Here is a 14,448-nt window from a genome sequence, read left to right on the forward strand (position 1 = left end):
CAAACTGTCTTTTATCGGGTACTTTCTGAAGTAGTCTTATCTGAACTGCAGCAGAGTACCTGAACACGCCACCACGCAACAGGGGCATCCAGGTTTTTGGGGGAGATAGTTGAAGGATTAACTGTGGTCAGGTGTATCAATATTTGCATGTGTGGATGAATTTGAGTTTATTTGTCTGCTGAATCATGCTTTACACACACATTTTTAAATAAAAATTGCAGTATAAGCAGTGTTGGGAATCATACCATATGTATTGTGTATTCTAAATGTATGTAGACTATAAAATATGTGCACAGAATACTGAATACCTGTATTAAAATGTAATTATTATTCCGTTATGGTCCAATCAGACTACTGTATTCTGAATACTTGGTATACTTTCACTTTAAGTTGGATGATATAATTATATATTATATAATGGTGGCGAAAAAGGCAAAATATACAATAAAAACAGCTTTATATTTTGTTTCACCGTTTGTTTTGCATTTATTTGTTACTGATTTAGAGAAAGAAAAATCACACAATAGATGTTTTCTATTCATGGAGTTTGAAATTGTGTTTTTTATTAAATACACACAGAAAGGCACCACGCCACTTGGGACTCGAACCTAGGACCTTCTTACTGTGAGGCGAAAGCTGAGCATAGTCTAATACTAAATATTTTGCTACAGTAATCAGATGTAGAAGTGGTGGCAGACCTAAAATAAAGCATGTAATAAAGTTAGTACTATTATTATGATTATTGTAGCACTTCTATAATTGTACTACTAAATTATTCTTCTGTAAAATAAATGATGTTGAAAATGTGGTCTGTATAAACTTCTCTTCCCAGAAATGAACTTTCTTTGAAGTTGTTATAATAGTTAGCAAGAGTTATTCATGGATTTCAGTTTGGGTTTTTTTCATTTACATTTTCTATTTCCAGGACTTTTGCTCATTCAAAATGCAGGCGGGACGACCTCTGGACACCATCACACTGTCCCGGCTCAGCAGCAGGTACAACTGTGCAGCTTCGTCGCTCTGCATTAAAAAAAAAAAAATGTTTTATCATCTCTGAGTGGATAATTTACTGTGACTATAATCTAGAATGTAAAATATCCGTGACACGTACATGCATTTTATTGTAGAGGCAGTTTACAGTTTTGGCTTCTGTCTTGGATGGAGTGCTGACTTTAGTGGGTGTTGTGAAAGTATTTGTGGACATGGTTAGGAATAGCACAAATGCTTAGGATTACTAGTACTTGTGTGTTTTGAGAAAGTAGTGCCCTTTTTCACTTGGAATGTAACAATAACTGACAATAATATCAACAACTAAAAAAACATTTCAGTGCAGACAACTTAAATTCTTTGGAATATGGCAGTAATTATTGGAATCAAAAGCTCGTCCATGCATTTTTAAAGAAAGAAGTAACATATTAATATTCTTGGATATATATTGTGATCATATTGTTCTTCGTGTGTTATCAATGTCACTAATATTACCACTACATACACTAGTACATACATGCTTACTTTTTACTTGGTAGTAGAAGTTGTTTTAGTTGTATTAGAAGTAGTAGCAGTAGCAGTATTGCAGAAACGTATTAAATTGTGCTTGCTTTTAAAATATCTTAATCATTTGAGCTAAGTGTGCTCCTCTTCCATTCCCATTCAATGTAGTAAGACACAAGTATATGCTTATTTCACTGAACTGGATCAGTGCTACATCAGCAATGATACACTACTGCCCCCATGTGGACACAGAATAAATAATACTGTACATAAAAACACATCCAGTCTCACCTTATGACAACTTCTTATCTTAAACCAATACAATATGGCATGATAACTATTCCTGAAAGCAGATTAAATTGTAATGCATAGGTAAAGGTAACAATAAAACTTTTATGGTGGAGAATTGAATAATTACAATTTAAATGAGGTTAAAGTCATACTGCAGACGTTCTAGTCAAAGCAATAACATCTTAATAAATACAATTTGTCTTGAATTAAATGATGGACCTCCAAGTTACGGGGTTATCAGTGGATCTCACACTTTTCACACCAATTCCACCTACAAAAGTATTTGACCTTCCAAGTACCACCAGGTCTTAATCGGGTCTAAATGAGGACTAACCAGAAGTCTGCTCCTTTTAAAATGAAGAGATATCGAGGCAATTACAATTCATATTGACCTGATTAACTTTCTCCACACCAATGCTTATTTCTAGCTCACTTATAGATAGAAACCAGTATGTCATAGCCTCACAGAAAAAATGTGAGTTACGAAAAACAAATGTTGGTGGTAATTAAATTGAAAATTAGATGTGCCTCATTAATTGATTTTGTACCTTTGAAGCTTCATGCAAAGGGAAACAGTTAAAAGGCAGCACTCTCTCCTGGTCCACATTTGTCCCTTGGGTCTGTGTTTTTCATCCTCCTTAATTAGCTTGTGCGTCACAGCGAGAGGCAAACGCCACACAGCTTCCCAGAAACAAAGGAGCTTCTCCAAACCTAATTGACAGAGCGCCTCCAAAAACTAAATATAATCAAAGAAAGCTAACTGTGTCCATGTGTGTGAGATGGAGCCCATCGGGACAGCAGTGGGACAACAGTAAGACAACAGAGGGACAGCAGTAGCACAACAGTGGGACAGCAGTGGGACAACAGTAAGACAGCAGAGGGACAGCAGTAGCACAACAGTGGGACAGCAGTGGGACAAAAGTGGGACAGCAGTGGTACAACAGCGGGACAGCAGTGGGACAACAGTTGTACTACAGTGCGACAGCAGAGGAACAGCAATGGTACTACAGTGGGAAAGCAGTGGTACAACAGTAGGACCGCAGTGGGACAACACTGGGACAAAAGTGGGACAACAGTGGGACTGCAGTGGGACAACAGTGGAACAGCAGAGGGACAGCAGTAGCACAACAGTGGGACAGCAGTCGTACAACAGTGGAACAGCAGTAGCACAACAGTAAGACAGCAGTGGGACAGCAGTGGTACAACAGTAGGACCGCAGTGGGACAACAGTGGGACTGCAGTGGGACAACAGTAGGACCGCAGTGGGACAACAGCAGGACCGCAGTGGGACAACAGTGGGACAACAGTGGGACTGCAGTGGATCGCAGTGGGACAACAGTGGGACAACAGTGGGACAGAGGGAGAGACTGAAAGGACTGGTCTTGGTCATACATTTACCTGTCACAGCAGCATGTCCCACTGGAGAAAGACAACATTTCCAATAATTTATTTGTCTTTAGTTAGACTTTGTGAGTTATAAATCTACTGGCTCTATGTGACATCAGTTGCAGTAGTACAATGTGAAGTAACTGTCTGCAAAAGCCCTACATTTTTGTCATTTCTACAAGCAATAGTAGGTATAACTATATATTAGTTTAGTTTATGCTTAATTACATAAATGGTTACCGGTATGTTGACTTTTTATTTTATTTTGTACAGCATACTTTTCCTTCTGCAACACTGCACTTTCCCCTTTGTTGGACAAACAAAGCATTCTTATCTGTTAGTACTTGTACTTGTTGTAGGTGAATAGATGAATAAAGCTTAAATGTAATGAGCTGCAGTGGAACACGTACAGTTCCATGAAAGTGTAAAATATTACAGGCTTACAGCGCAACAAGTATGTTCCTCTATAGTGTATACATCAATGAATTAGGCCTCTCAACAGAATTTATTTTAATAAAACCGGAAAAGGAGGGCTGAATCCATTGTTCTCACCAGGAGACTTTTGCTGCTAAATATATCTCAAACTCTATACCCATTATACAACAATAAGAGAGGTGTTGTTAACCCCCACTGTGTTTCCCATAAGGTTGCAGCATAGTTATTCAAATACACATCTGCTTTGAAATATAAAATTACTCTCTGCCACAGCCCAAAGCTTTGATCAACAGTGGTATGTGTATTTCTTTGACTTGTCGAGGCTGATTTCCCACTTCTCCTTTGTCGCCTCTGCACGTTTGAAATCTTTTGAAATAAGATTTTAATTGGATCAAATCATAAAATAATACTTTGACTGACTGGATCTGTTTGATGATGGGACATTAATATTTAAACATTGACTAAACATTTCTTGTGCAATCTTGGCGACTAAACAGGAAATGCTGGTCATAACAAATCATTAACATCTTAAATCGTAAAAGCAAATGACAAAAACTCTCACAGCCAGTTCACTTCAGAAAAATGCAAAAATACAAACTTTAGGCAGCTTAGGTCTGTTTGAATACGATTGTGTCGCCTAGAGGTTTGAGGGCAACAAAACAGAAATCATAATTAATATCAATAAAAATAGAAATTAACTTGAACCCATGAGGCATTTTTATGTTCTTTCTTCAACCACTAGAGCGCAGCATTTCCCTTTTAAAAGTCAGGGTTGTTTTTAATGGTTTGTTTGTTTGTTTGTTTGTTTGTTTTATTATTACGGCCGACAACTTTTAGAAATAAGATGCAGCCCATTAATGCATAGGTTTGTTTTATATTTTATATAATTAAAAAACATATTTTATTGGCGTTTAGCAGCACCAGCGGAAGTGTTGGTTTGTCTTCCGGTTTAAAGTGTATCGAACTGTTGCTGTCGGTCTCGTGGACTTATTAACTTCACGTGTTAACAGGACTTTATGCTGTAACTTGTGAATTTAATATTCTGTCCATTTTGATGGCGCCACTGCGGATCCTGTGCATTCACGGTTACCGGCAGAACAGCGGCTCCTTCCGGGAAAAAACCGGAGCTCTGCGGAAATTACTGAAAAAGAGCGTGGAGCTGGTGTTTGTGGACGCGCCGCTCAGTGTTCCGCAGACCCCCGCGCCGCAGACCCCAGGGGGCAGCTGTGACGGTCAGTGCACTGGAGAGTGGAGATTACTGCGGTGCAAATACGTTTTCTTATGGTTATAGATAGAAGTAACTTATACCTATAATAATAATAATAATAATAATAATAATATAATTATTATTATTATTATTATTATAATATCAGAAAAAACCTAATCCTAACCTTTATGTCAGATACACAATACAATTGGTTTACACCATCAGAAAGGTCATGGTAACCAGAGTAATATTTTTGTAATAAGTAAATTATCCCTCAAAAAATAGTGAGATATTCTGGTTTCAAGATTGTCATATTGAGGCAAAAGTGTCCACACATTTCAGGCAAAAAGCTCTGACCTCTGACCTCTGCTGGCCAGTGGTCAGTACTTCTGCTGTCACCTGTGTGTGTACAACCACCACAGAGCCAGTTAGTGGATTCATGCATCTAACCACATCTTATTATTTTCTGATGTGTCAAAAAGTTATTGTCATTAAATGTTGATATTCACATTTATAAATGAATGAATTAAGGAAGTAACAGAGTCGTATATCTGAACGTTCTGGGCATGTGTTTTCACAACCTGTATAATTTCACAAAGTTAGGGCAAGCAACATGCATTTTGAATGAGCCCATGCAAATATTTCTGACCCGACGGCCGACGTGGATCTCCCGGGAGTAGTATTTATATAACTGAACTGCATGATTGGCAGAGCTCAGAGAATATGCAGATTGTGTTGACTAAAATCAGCTTTAAACTGTTAAATTACAATATGTATGATTGTTTTATAAAGTAACTAGTACTTTGAGTAGTATTTTTATATGTGTATGTATATTTTGGTAGCAGTACTACTTACTACAGTAATACAAGTACTGTGCATTTCTAGCCATGTAACTGCACTTATACATGAGTGACATTTTCACTACTTTTTCTAGCACTGGATATTTGTACACCTTTAAAACATTATTAAAACATACACAGTAGTCTTTTTGTGAACACAAACGTATGTAAGTCAGGCGGGTTCAAAAATCAAAATACTGTAATTGTATGACCTTATGTGTTTTAACCATTGTCTTTTTAGTGTCCTCTGACAAAGAGACCAGCTCGGGCCCTCTTGTGGAGGCGGGCCCTCTTGTGGAGGCGAACCCTCGGGGATGGTGGTTCTCTGATGTAGCGTTCTGTAGCTTCAGCGCTCTGCAGAAGTGTGAGGTGAGTCTGGGGCTGGACCAGAGTGTGACTGCTGTGAGAGACGCTGTGAAGATTCTGGGACCATTCGACGGCATCTTGGGCTTCAGTCAGGGGGCAGCGTTTGTGGCCATGCTCTGCTCCCTCCAGGAACGAAACCTCGAGCCAGCTTTTCATTTCAGATTCGCCATCCTGGTCGCTGGTTTCCGCAGTGCCTGTGCAGAGCATGAGCGTTTTTATGAAAGCACTCTACAGATTCCGTCTCTTCATGTGTTTGGGCAGGAGGACAGAGTCATCCCAGACCACATGAGTAAAGACCTCCTCCCCGTTTTCAAAGACCCTCAAATACTGACGCACCCTGGTGGACATTTTGTTCCAGCTGCATCGGCACACCGGGAAACCTACAAGGACTTCCTCAAGATATTTCAATGAAAATATCTTGTAGATAATTCTTATTGTTTCTATGAACAGAAATATCCTCAAGGTTTAAGTCTCTTAAGTCCTCAACACGGGAAGGCTATCTTCCTTTCCTCGTCTTTACTGCAGATTCAGTTCTCATGTCTAAAGTCAAATAACTGCTGTCTTATTCTCAGGAAGCATTGCAAGCAAATAAATTATTTGACAAATATTTTATCAATTTACTTTGGTTATTCATCCATTAATTGCATGCATCACTATTTTATCTATAGAGAACCATTCTAACTAAGTATTCAACATATCAAATGATATATATAGGACTTCTGAGGCCGTTGACGGGTTTCGGCAGGTCAGGCGTACTGCAGCTTGTGCTGTCGCAGAGGCACAAACTGGGAGGAGTTTGGGGAGGCCATGGAGGAGGAGGACTATTGTTCGGCCCAAAGAAATTGTGGCAAACCGTCCGGCGCCTCAGGAGGTGGAAGAAGTGCTTCACCAACACCGTTTATGGTGCGAGTGGAATAGGGCTGGGTATTGCCAAGACCCTCGCGATACGTATCCCGATACAGGGGTCACGATACGATACGTATCCCGATACTTGTATATTCTGATACAATTCCCTCATTACGATACGTATTACGATTTTTGAAAAAAGGGTCTTAAAAATATACCAAATGGGTCATGTTTTTACTCTGAATAAGAAAACGTATGAAATTTCATGTTTATCCACAAAGCACTTATTTATAAATCTATTCTGCTCTAATAACTTCATACATCCAACCAACTGATCCAAATAGAAATATATGGAACAAATTCTAGTAAAGTATTGCAGTATTGTTTCTTGCCAAACAATTGGCCTGGTCTGAATATGCTGAGCAGCATCTTCTGCACAAATCAACTTCTGATCAGGTCCACAGCTCCATCTCACCTCGGCCGAGAGGAGCAGCACAAACCGCAGATCAAAAGAACTATTCCACCTCGTTTAAGGCCTAAGGGCCACAAAAATCTTTTAAAAAAATAAATAATACATATATATATATATATATTTTTTTTTTAATTAAAAAATCGATACGCGTATTGATACTGAGTCCGTGATGATATATCGCTGTATCAATATTTTGAACACAACCCTAGAGTGGAGACCTGCTGACCTCGACTGGGGATGTCGTAGAACGGTGGAAAGAATACTTTGAGGACTTCATGGTGTTCATGGTGTTTAATGGATACATGAGCGTTAGGCCATTATGTTCCGCTGCCGCTGCATTGCTTTAAGTGCCAGTGCTTTGGACATATAGCAGCGGTCTGCAGAGGGAAGAAAAGATGTGGTAAATGTGCAGGAGATCACGAGTATGGGAAGTGTGACGAAGGAGCTAAACTGAAGTGCTGGAACTGTGGGGAAGAACATAGCTCTGCCTACGGGGAATGCAGGTTTAGCAAAAGAGCTGCTGAGGTGCAGAAAATTAAAGACTCAAGGCATATCCTATGTCAAGAAAGTGTCAAGTAAACAGGTGAAAGTAGATACAGTGAGTGATGGCTGCGCTGCTCACAGCCAGAGCAAAGTGAGAGAAGCCAGCGGGGCCTCCGAGTGCGGGGCCTCCAAGTGTGGAGATTCCAGAATTACTGAGAATACCTTGGTTGTGGAAGACTTTACTCTGAAGAATAAAGTCTGAAGTATAGGCGGTCTAAATGAAATCTAAAGAATAAAGTTTGGCGGTAATGTAACACTTGGATACCAGCCGCCATAAAACATCAAAGAAGAAGAAGGATTTTGTACTCTTTATGGTGGTGGATGTTATAAACTGTACTGTTCAAACTCAAAGAGAACTGAAAGGATCAGGATCATTGCTATAAAGCTGCAGGAAGATTCCTTGGAACAAAAGAGCTTGAATGGACAGAAATAGAAAACACGCTAAAGGCGCTAAATGGGAGTCAGAGTAAAGGAAGTCTACTTTTGGAGAATCAGAGTAATCAAAGTAAAGAAAATGGAGGTAGGGGCATCGCTGGTCTCCTGTCCACAGTAGATGCACAACAATAACAACGGAATTGGAGCACTGGGAGGGAAGAAAGAAAGAAAGAAAGAAAACACCAATGAATAAGAAGATGGGGAGGAGGAAGTAGAGGGTCTCATGTGCTTGGAATTTGTTTGCTTGGAACTCTTGTGTTTTGAACTTGTGGGCTTTGAACTGAAGAATGAAGTCTAAAGAATAAAGTTTGGCGGTAATGTAACGCTTGGATACCAGCCGCCATTAAAACACCAGAGAAGAAGAAGAAGCAGCAGCTCTTTCTCCTTTCTCTCCCTCTTTCTCTCTTTTTTTAACGATACAGCGTAAAACACACACTTTGTAGGCGTACAAGTAGAGAAGACGTACACCTACAGTAGGTGGTGATAAATGCACCTTTTCAATTGACTGCCAACCGTAATTAAAAGCAACAACAACAACATTTCTCTGCAAAAGACCGAAGCAAAAACTCAAAGATGACGAGCCCGATGGCAGCGCTGGCGGTGGCAGAGGAAATGCGTCGGGATCAGCTCCTATGTGACGCTCTGATCCTGGTCGAGGGCTCGCGGTTTAAAGTGCACAAACTGGTCCTGTGCAGCCTCGGGCCTTTCTTCAAGTGAGTACACATCAGATTGCAGACATTAGAGAGAAGTCGTGTAAGCTGCCATCAACACAAGATTTATTTAGAGCTTGAGAACTGTTAGTTCCCTCAAATGCACTGGTAACGTTACAAGAACGAACAGAGGGGTCAATGCTACTTTGTTGGTTGTATTGACGAGTCGTGAACAAAAAAAGACCGTGATGATGGGTTTTCACTATGGGGGGAGTGAAAACAAGTTATTATACTGTATATGACCAACGATTACCCTTTTCGGAATCGACAAATATAAGATATGATTGTGTTTTAACGATCAGTGCCGCCGCTCCCATTATGCACACAACGCGCAATAAACGCGGAGGAGCATATATAATAGTTCTACTTTGGCTTTGGTTGTTTATCATTTAAATAACTCAGATGATGAAATTTGGCCTCATATTCAAATAGAAACCAGCCATATGACGCGTCAGCTGGTGCGGCAAACTGTGGAGCCGGCACTGCGCGTGCGCAAAGCTTCTTACAAATGTCTAAATCATGTTCGATCAGTAGTTGGCAGCCTGTAGTGTCGATAGAGCCTCGATCTTATCTGCAGAAGAGCAGGAGAAGGGCTTCGGGTGACACAAGAGCAGATGTAGAGAAAGGAAATTTAGGTTTAGGTAGACTGTAGACGCAGAATATACAAGAAATGATTGCGATTCAAGCAACGGTATTTTTTACAAGTTTGAAAGTGGTTGGTTGGGTGCACCACTGAGCATTTCTGCCTAGGGCACCCAAATGGTTAGTAACGTCCCTGTTCAAAAGGGCCCAATTGGTGGCTTTCCAACTGTGTCCAAGCATCTCTGACACACAACTGTTGTGTGTGTGGTGTTCCCAGTTTGCAGTGCTCAGCCAATACTGGTGTGTATATATTTTTTTCTGAAATAGTAATGTTTTAAAAATCCTTTTAACATGTATTGTCCTTTCATCCTCAGATCTTTATTCACCATGACGCCCATTCCTGACGACAATACTTATGTCATCCATAACCTCTCGTCTGATATTTTGCAAGCTTTTATACAGTTTGCTTACACTGGAATTGTCTCAATAAACAAAGACAACGTTAATAAACTTTGTATAGCTGCCAATCACTTCATTGTAGCTGGGATATCTCGGGAGTGTTGCAGAGTTCTGGAGGAGTCCCTTAGCCTCCAGCCTCAAAACTTGGTGGATGACTAACAACGTCTACAATCCTGAGATGAAACAGAAGGTGTTCTTCTACATCTTGAGACATTTCGAGGAGTTGTTGACTTTGTTGACAGCTCTCATTCGAAGATCTTATGAGCTTCATCGGAAACAAGTTTCTGAATGTGCAAAAAGAGTCCATCCTGCTCTGGATCGACAACTCGCCCCTGGACAGGAAGACGCACATAGGAGAGCGGTGTGAAACAGTTATGCTCCGTGCAAAAGTTCGACCTGCTCAATCACACCTGGCATGAGGTCGCGCCCATGCATTCACACCGCCGCTTTGTGAGCGTGGCGGTGATGGATGGCTTTATCTACGCCATGGGGGGCAAAACCAGGCGCATGAGCCTGAACACAGCTGAAAGATATGATCCAGAGACAAACCAGTGGACAAGGATCTCTTCCATGAATGAAAAAAGGAGCAACGCATGAAGTGCCACTCTGAATGGAAAGGTATAAAGACCATGGACACAAATAGACACACGTTTTAAATCCTAAATATATTTAGACAAGTACAAATACAACTCACAATGCAATAATATTCCAATACAACAATAATGGATATAATCAATAAATTGCACATGAGTTGTGTTAAATGTACATTCTGCATTTTGTTTATTAAAACCACCTAATTTAATAATTGAAACTGGTTACAATTGTAAATATGGTTCTATGAATCCCGGATGACCTTCAGCACTGCTTCTAGAACAGTGACTACATCAACTGCATCAATACAATTTTAATACAACGGAGTTCAATCAAATGTTCCAAAAACAATAATGCATCAATAACAACAATACATCAATAAAGAAGGCTGTAATATCAATACTGTATGAAAAAAAAAGTATTATAATAGATTTATTTCAGTATTTTGGCTCCTGAACTCCTGAAAAGGTGAAGAAAAAAAAAATTTATAGTAATGCTGTACAACTATAACAGTGTGTGTTTCATAATCATGGGGATGAACTTAACTTTGAGGGTTACATTACCTCATAAACAATTAATATCCTCAGCAACTTAACTTTATCTTGTATTGTATTAACTTGATTTATATTTTATTTTTTATCTTTCAACGTTTTACATCTCTATACTACATGTCCATCTACAGTGAGGAAAGTAAGTATTTAAACTGCGATTTTGCAAGTTCTCCCATTCCCATTGTATGATTTTTAAATTATTTATTTGTATGTTATTGCTGCAATAAGTACTGCAACACCTGAACAAATCAATGTTAATATTTGGTACAGAAGCCTTTGTTTTCAATTAAAGAGGTCAAACGTTTTCTGTAGATCTTGACCAGGTTTGCACACTGCAGCAGGGATTTTGGCCCACTCCTTCCCACAGGTCTTCACTAGGTTGGTCAGGTTTCGGGGCTGTTGCTGAGCAACATAGTTTTTCCTTCCACCAAAGATTTTCTGTTAGATTTAGGTCTAAAGACTGGCTAGGCAAGGGAGGAGGAAGAGAATCGTCTGTGCGATGTAAGATTTTAGGCCGTGGCTACAGAATAGCCAAACAGCTCCAAATAGCCCAGCAGTTTCAGGAGCCGGCACGGCCATATAGCTTCATGGCTGACCCTGACCCTAACCCGGCGCGGTCAAATAGCCCAACAGTTTCAGGAGCCGCGGCACGAAATAGCCTAGCAGTTTCGGCAGCGCGCCGCGGCTCTGTAGACACTCCCAAGATGTTAAACCAGTGTAGTGTATTATCGATAATAACCTTCGAAACTTGGGTCCCAGCTCTCTTCAGGTCATTGACCAGCTCCCGGGACCAGCTCCTCTTGTGTAGTTCTGGGCTGATTCCTCACCATCATAATTGCTACCACCCCACGAGGTGAGATATTGCATCATCCTCATCTTTAGTCTCTTCCATTTTCTAACAATTGCTCCAACAGTTGATCTTTTCCCACAAAGCTGCTTTCCAAATGCCCCGTAGCTCGTGATGGGGCATTTGCAGCCGAGGCTTCGCGGCTTGTACCGAGTAAAAGTGGGCGTGTCAAATGAAGCCCTGCTGAGGCTTGCGTTAATTGGCTAAAAAACACGTCACCTGTAAAAGAGGCGTCACTTTTTGTCTGTGGTCACGTGACTGGTTCAGTATAGTGTAATGTGCACAAGGCCTCGCAGCGCATCGTTGGTGTCAGTCAGTGTGTCAGTGTCAGATTTGCCTCATAATCCATGGCAGTGCCTGGGTCTGAGAAAGCTCAAAATGAATCATTTGTTTGGGCTGGAGATGGTTTGACGTTAAAAAGTTTCTCAATTAAAATAAAGTAGAATTTCCATTGTTGTGGTCAATGAAATCTTGCAATAGTTAATTACTAATATAGAAATAGCTTCTATAGATGTCTGTGTTGCATCTGTCTTGGGAGCAGGAGAATGTGAGAACGAGGCCTAATCAGAGCTTGTACTGCATCATAGAAGATTTATATTTTGTGTATTCATGTTATTTTCTCAATAAAATTGGTTATATGTTTTTCGACGCTGTACTATCATACATGATTTACATTTTTTGACCACAAGATGGCGTAGTGGAGGAAATGAAACTTTGAATGAAACTCTTTTGAGACATCTACTGGTGTATCGATACAATTGGCTAAAGCCTCAAATGGTTCATGGGGCTTCATTTGGCCATCACTTCATTTGGCCGTAGCCCTTTCCAGCCTTATGGAGGTCTACAGTTTGATCTCTGGTGTCTTTTGCCAGCTCTTTAGCCTTGCCCATGGTAGTAGTTGGAGTCTGAATAATTGTGGGGTAGACAGGTGTCTTTATGCAGCCAACAAGCTCAAACAAGGTGCTACAAATAAGTATTGAACACCCTGTCAATCAGCAAGAATTCAGTCTGTATGATATTTTTTTTAGATTCTGTCTCTCACAGTGGAAATGCCTTTACGATGACAATTTCAGACCCTTTCATAATTTCTAAGTGGGAGAACATGCAAAACTTCAGAGTGTTCAAATACATACTTTCCTAATTGTAAATGTCTATCTTGGACTGTATTGTACCTCAAGGTAATTAAAGTAGGACAAACACTTTTTTTTCATTGTAGATCTACATTTGTGGGGGTTTCAATGGGATCATTGGTCTGAACACAGCTGAGAGCTACAACCCTCAGACCAACCAGTGGACCCTGATCCCCGAGATGAACAGCCAACGCACCGGTGTCGGTGTCGCTGCATACGCAGGGGAGATTTTTGCTGTGAGTTAGACTATAGACATAGAGATATTTGACGAGATATTTGACACAATTCTTGGTTAGCTTGATCGTCAAGTAAATTTAGTAAATGTCTTTTCATTTACTACTACTGTCCTGTCCACTTTGTATAGCATATTGTATAACAAAGTTTCCAAAGTATTGCAAAATAAAGTGCTCCCTCCACATAATGGCCTAATTACTCACGTTCTCATTCTCCTACAGGTTGGTGGCTACAATGGGATTGAACGCCTGAACACGTTGGAGGCTTATAACCCGGACACTCAACGTTGGCGCATTCTACCGTCCATGAAATACAAACGCAGTAGCTTTGGGATTGGTGTGCTGGAAAATTAGCTCTATGTTTTTGGAGGCTTTAACGGCTTCATCCACCTCAGTCATGCAGAGCGTTTCGATGTTAGGACGGGTGTTTGGTCAGTCATTAATGCAATGAAAGTGTCCCGCTCTGCTCTGAGCTCCTGCATTGTGTGCAACCTTTATGCGACCAATATTTACTCTGCCCTAGAAGCTGCTTCTGCAGGCAGGGGATTCCAGCAGGTCATTCATAGATGTCTCCAGTCATACGTCATTTCCTGTGCCACCAGCACATCCCCGCCCCCATTTGGGTGAAAAAAATGCCTGAGCTCTCTGCTTCTGTGTCCCCATTGAAGGAGTCAAACACTGAGGACAAGTTCCTTGAAGTGACAAGAAAGCGTGCCTTTACCTTAACCTTAGAGACCCCTGAGTCCTGGCTCAGATTTAGTGAAAGGTCCCTGTGCATATCCCAGGGATATAATAATGCAAAATTAATAATAATGCCTTGGACAGCAATGCTTTATTTATTCACTCAATACTCAACTGTAGTAAACTACTAGCGGCTTCACAGCAGAAGGTCCATATAGGGTGGAAATTAGCTAGCAGTGCTATTGGCCCCTCCAACACGCCACATTCCTAGGCGAGACGGGTGAAGATTCTTAAGGACAGGAGTACTAGAGCCACTGCTGCCATGGGAGACGTTTTCATTTACTATTCACTAT

The 14,448-nt window shown here is 40.5% G+C and overlaps 1 protein-coding gene and 1 pseudogene across 1 annotated transcript; both read left to right on the forward strand.

The window, feature by feature from the left end:
- The first annotated feature begins 4,552 nt into the window (after positions 1–4,552).
- Positions 4,553–6,589, forward strand: ovca2 (OVCA2 serine hydrolase domain containing). The gene is made up of 2 exons (XM_072445501.1): positions 4,553–4,835; positions 5,891–6,589. The coding sequence occupies exons 1-2, from the start codon at positions 4,658–4,660 to the stop codon at positions 6,424–6,426; spliced, it is 714 nt and encodes a 237-aa protein (XP_072301602.1). The 5' UTR covers positions 4,553–4,657; the 3' UTR covers positions 6,427–6,589.
- Positions 6,590–10,322: 3,733 nt separating this feature from the next.
- Positions 10,323–14,041, forward strand: LOC140360430 (uncharacterized; annotated as a pseudogene).
- The last annotated feature ends 407 nt before the right edge of the window (positions 14,042–14,448 follow it).

Source organism: Eucyclogobius newberryi, unplaced genomic scaffold (assembly GCF_026437365.1).
Source record: "Eucyclogobius newberryi isolate DKJ021-1_F unplaced genomic scaffold, fEucNew1.0.hap1 SCAF_15, whole genome shotgun sequence".
NCBI lineage: Eukaryota > Metazoa > Chordata > Actinopteri > Gobiiformes > Gobiidae > Eucyclogobius > Eucyclogobius newberryi.

Coding starts and splice junctions, on each gene's coding strand:
- ovca2 (XM_072445501.1), top strand. CDS start 4,658: ATGGCGCCACTGCGGATCCTGTGCATTCACGGTTACCGGCAGAACAGC. Junction 4,836..5,890: donor CCCAGGGGGCAGCTGTGACG/GTCAGTGCACTG, acceptor TTGTCTTTTTAG/TGTCCTCTGACAAAGAGACC.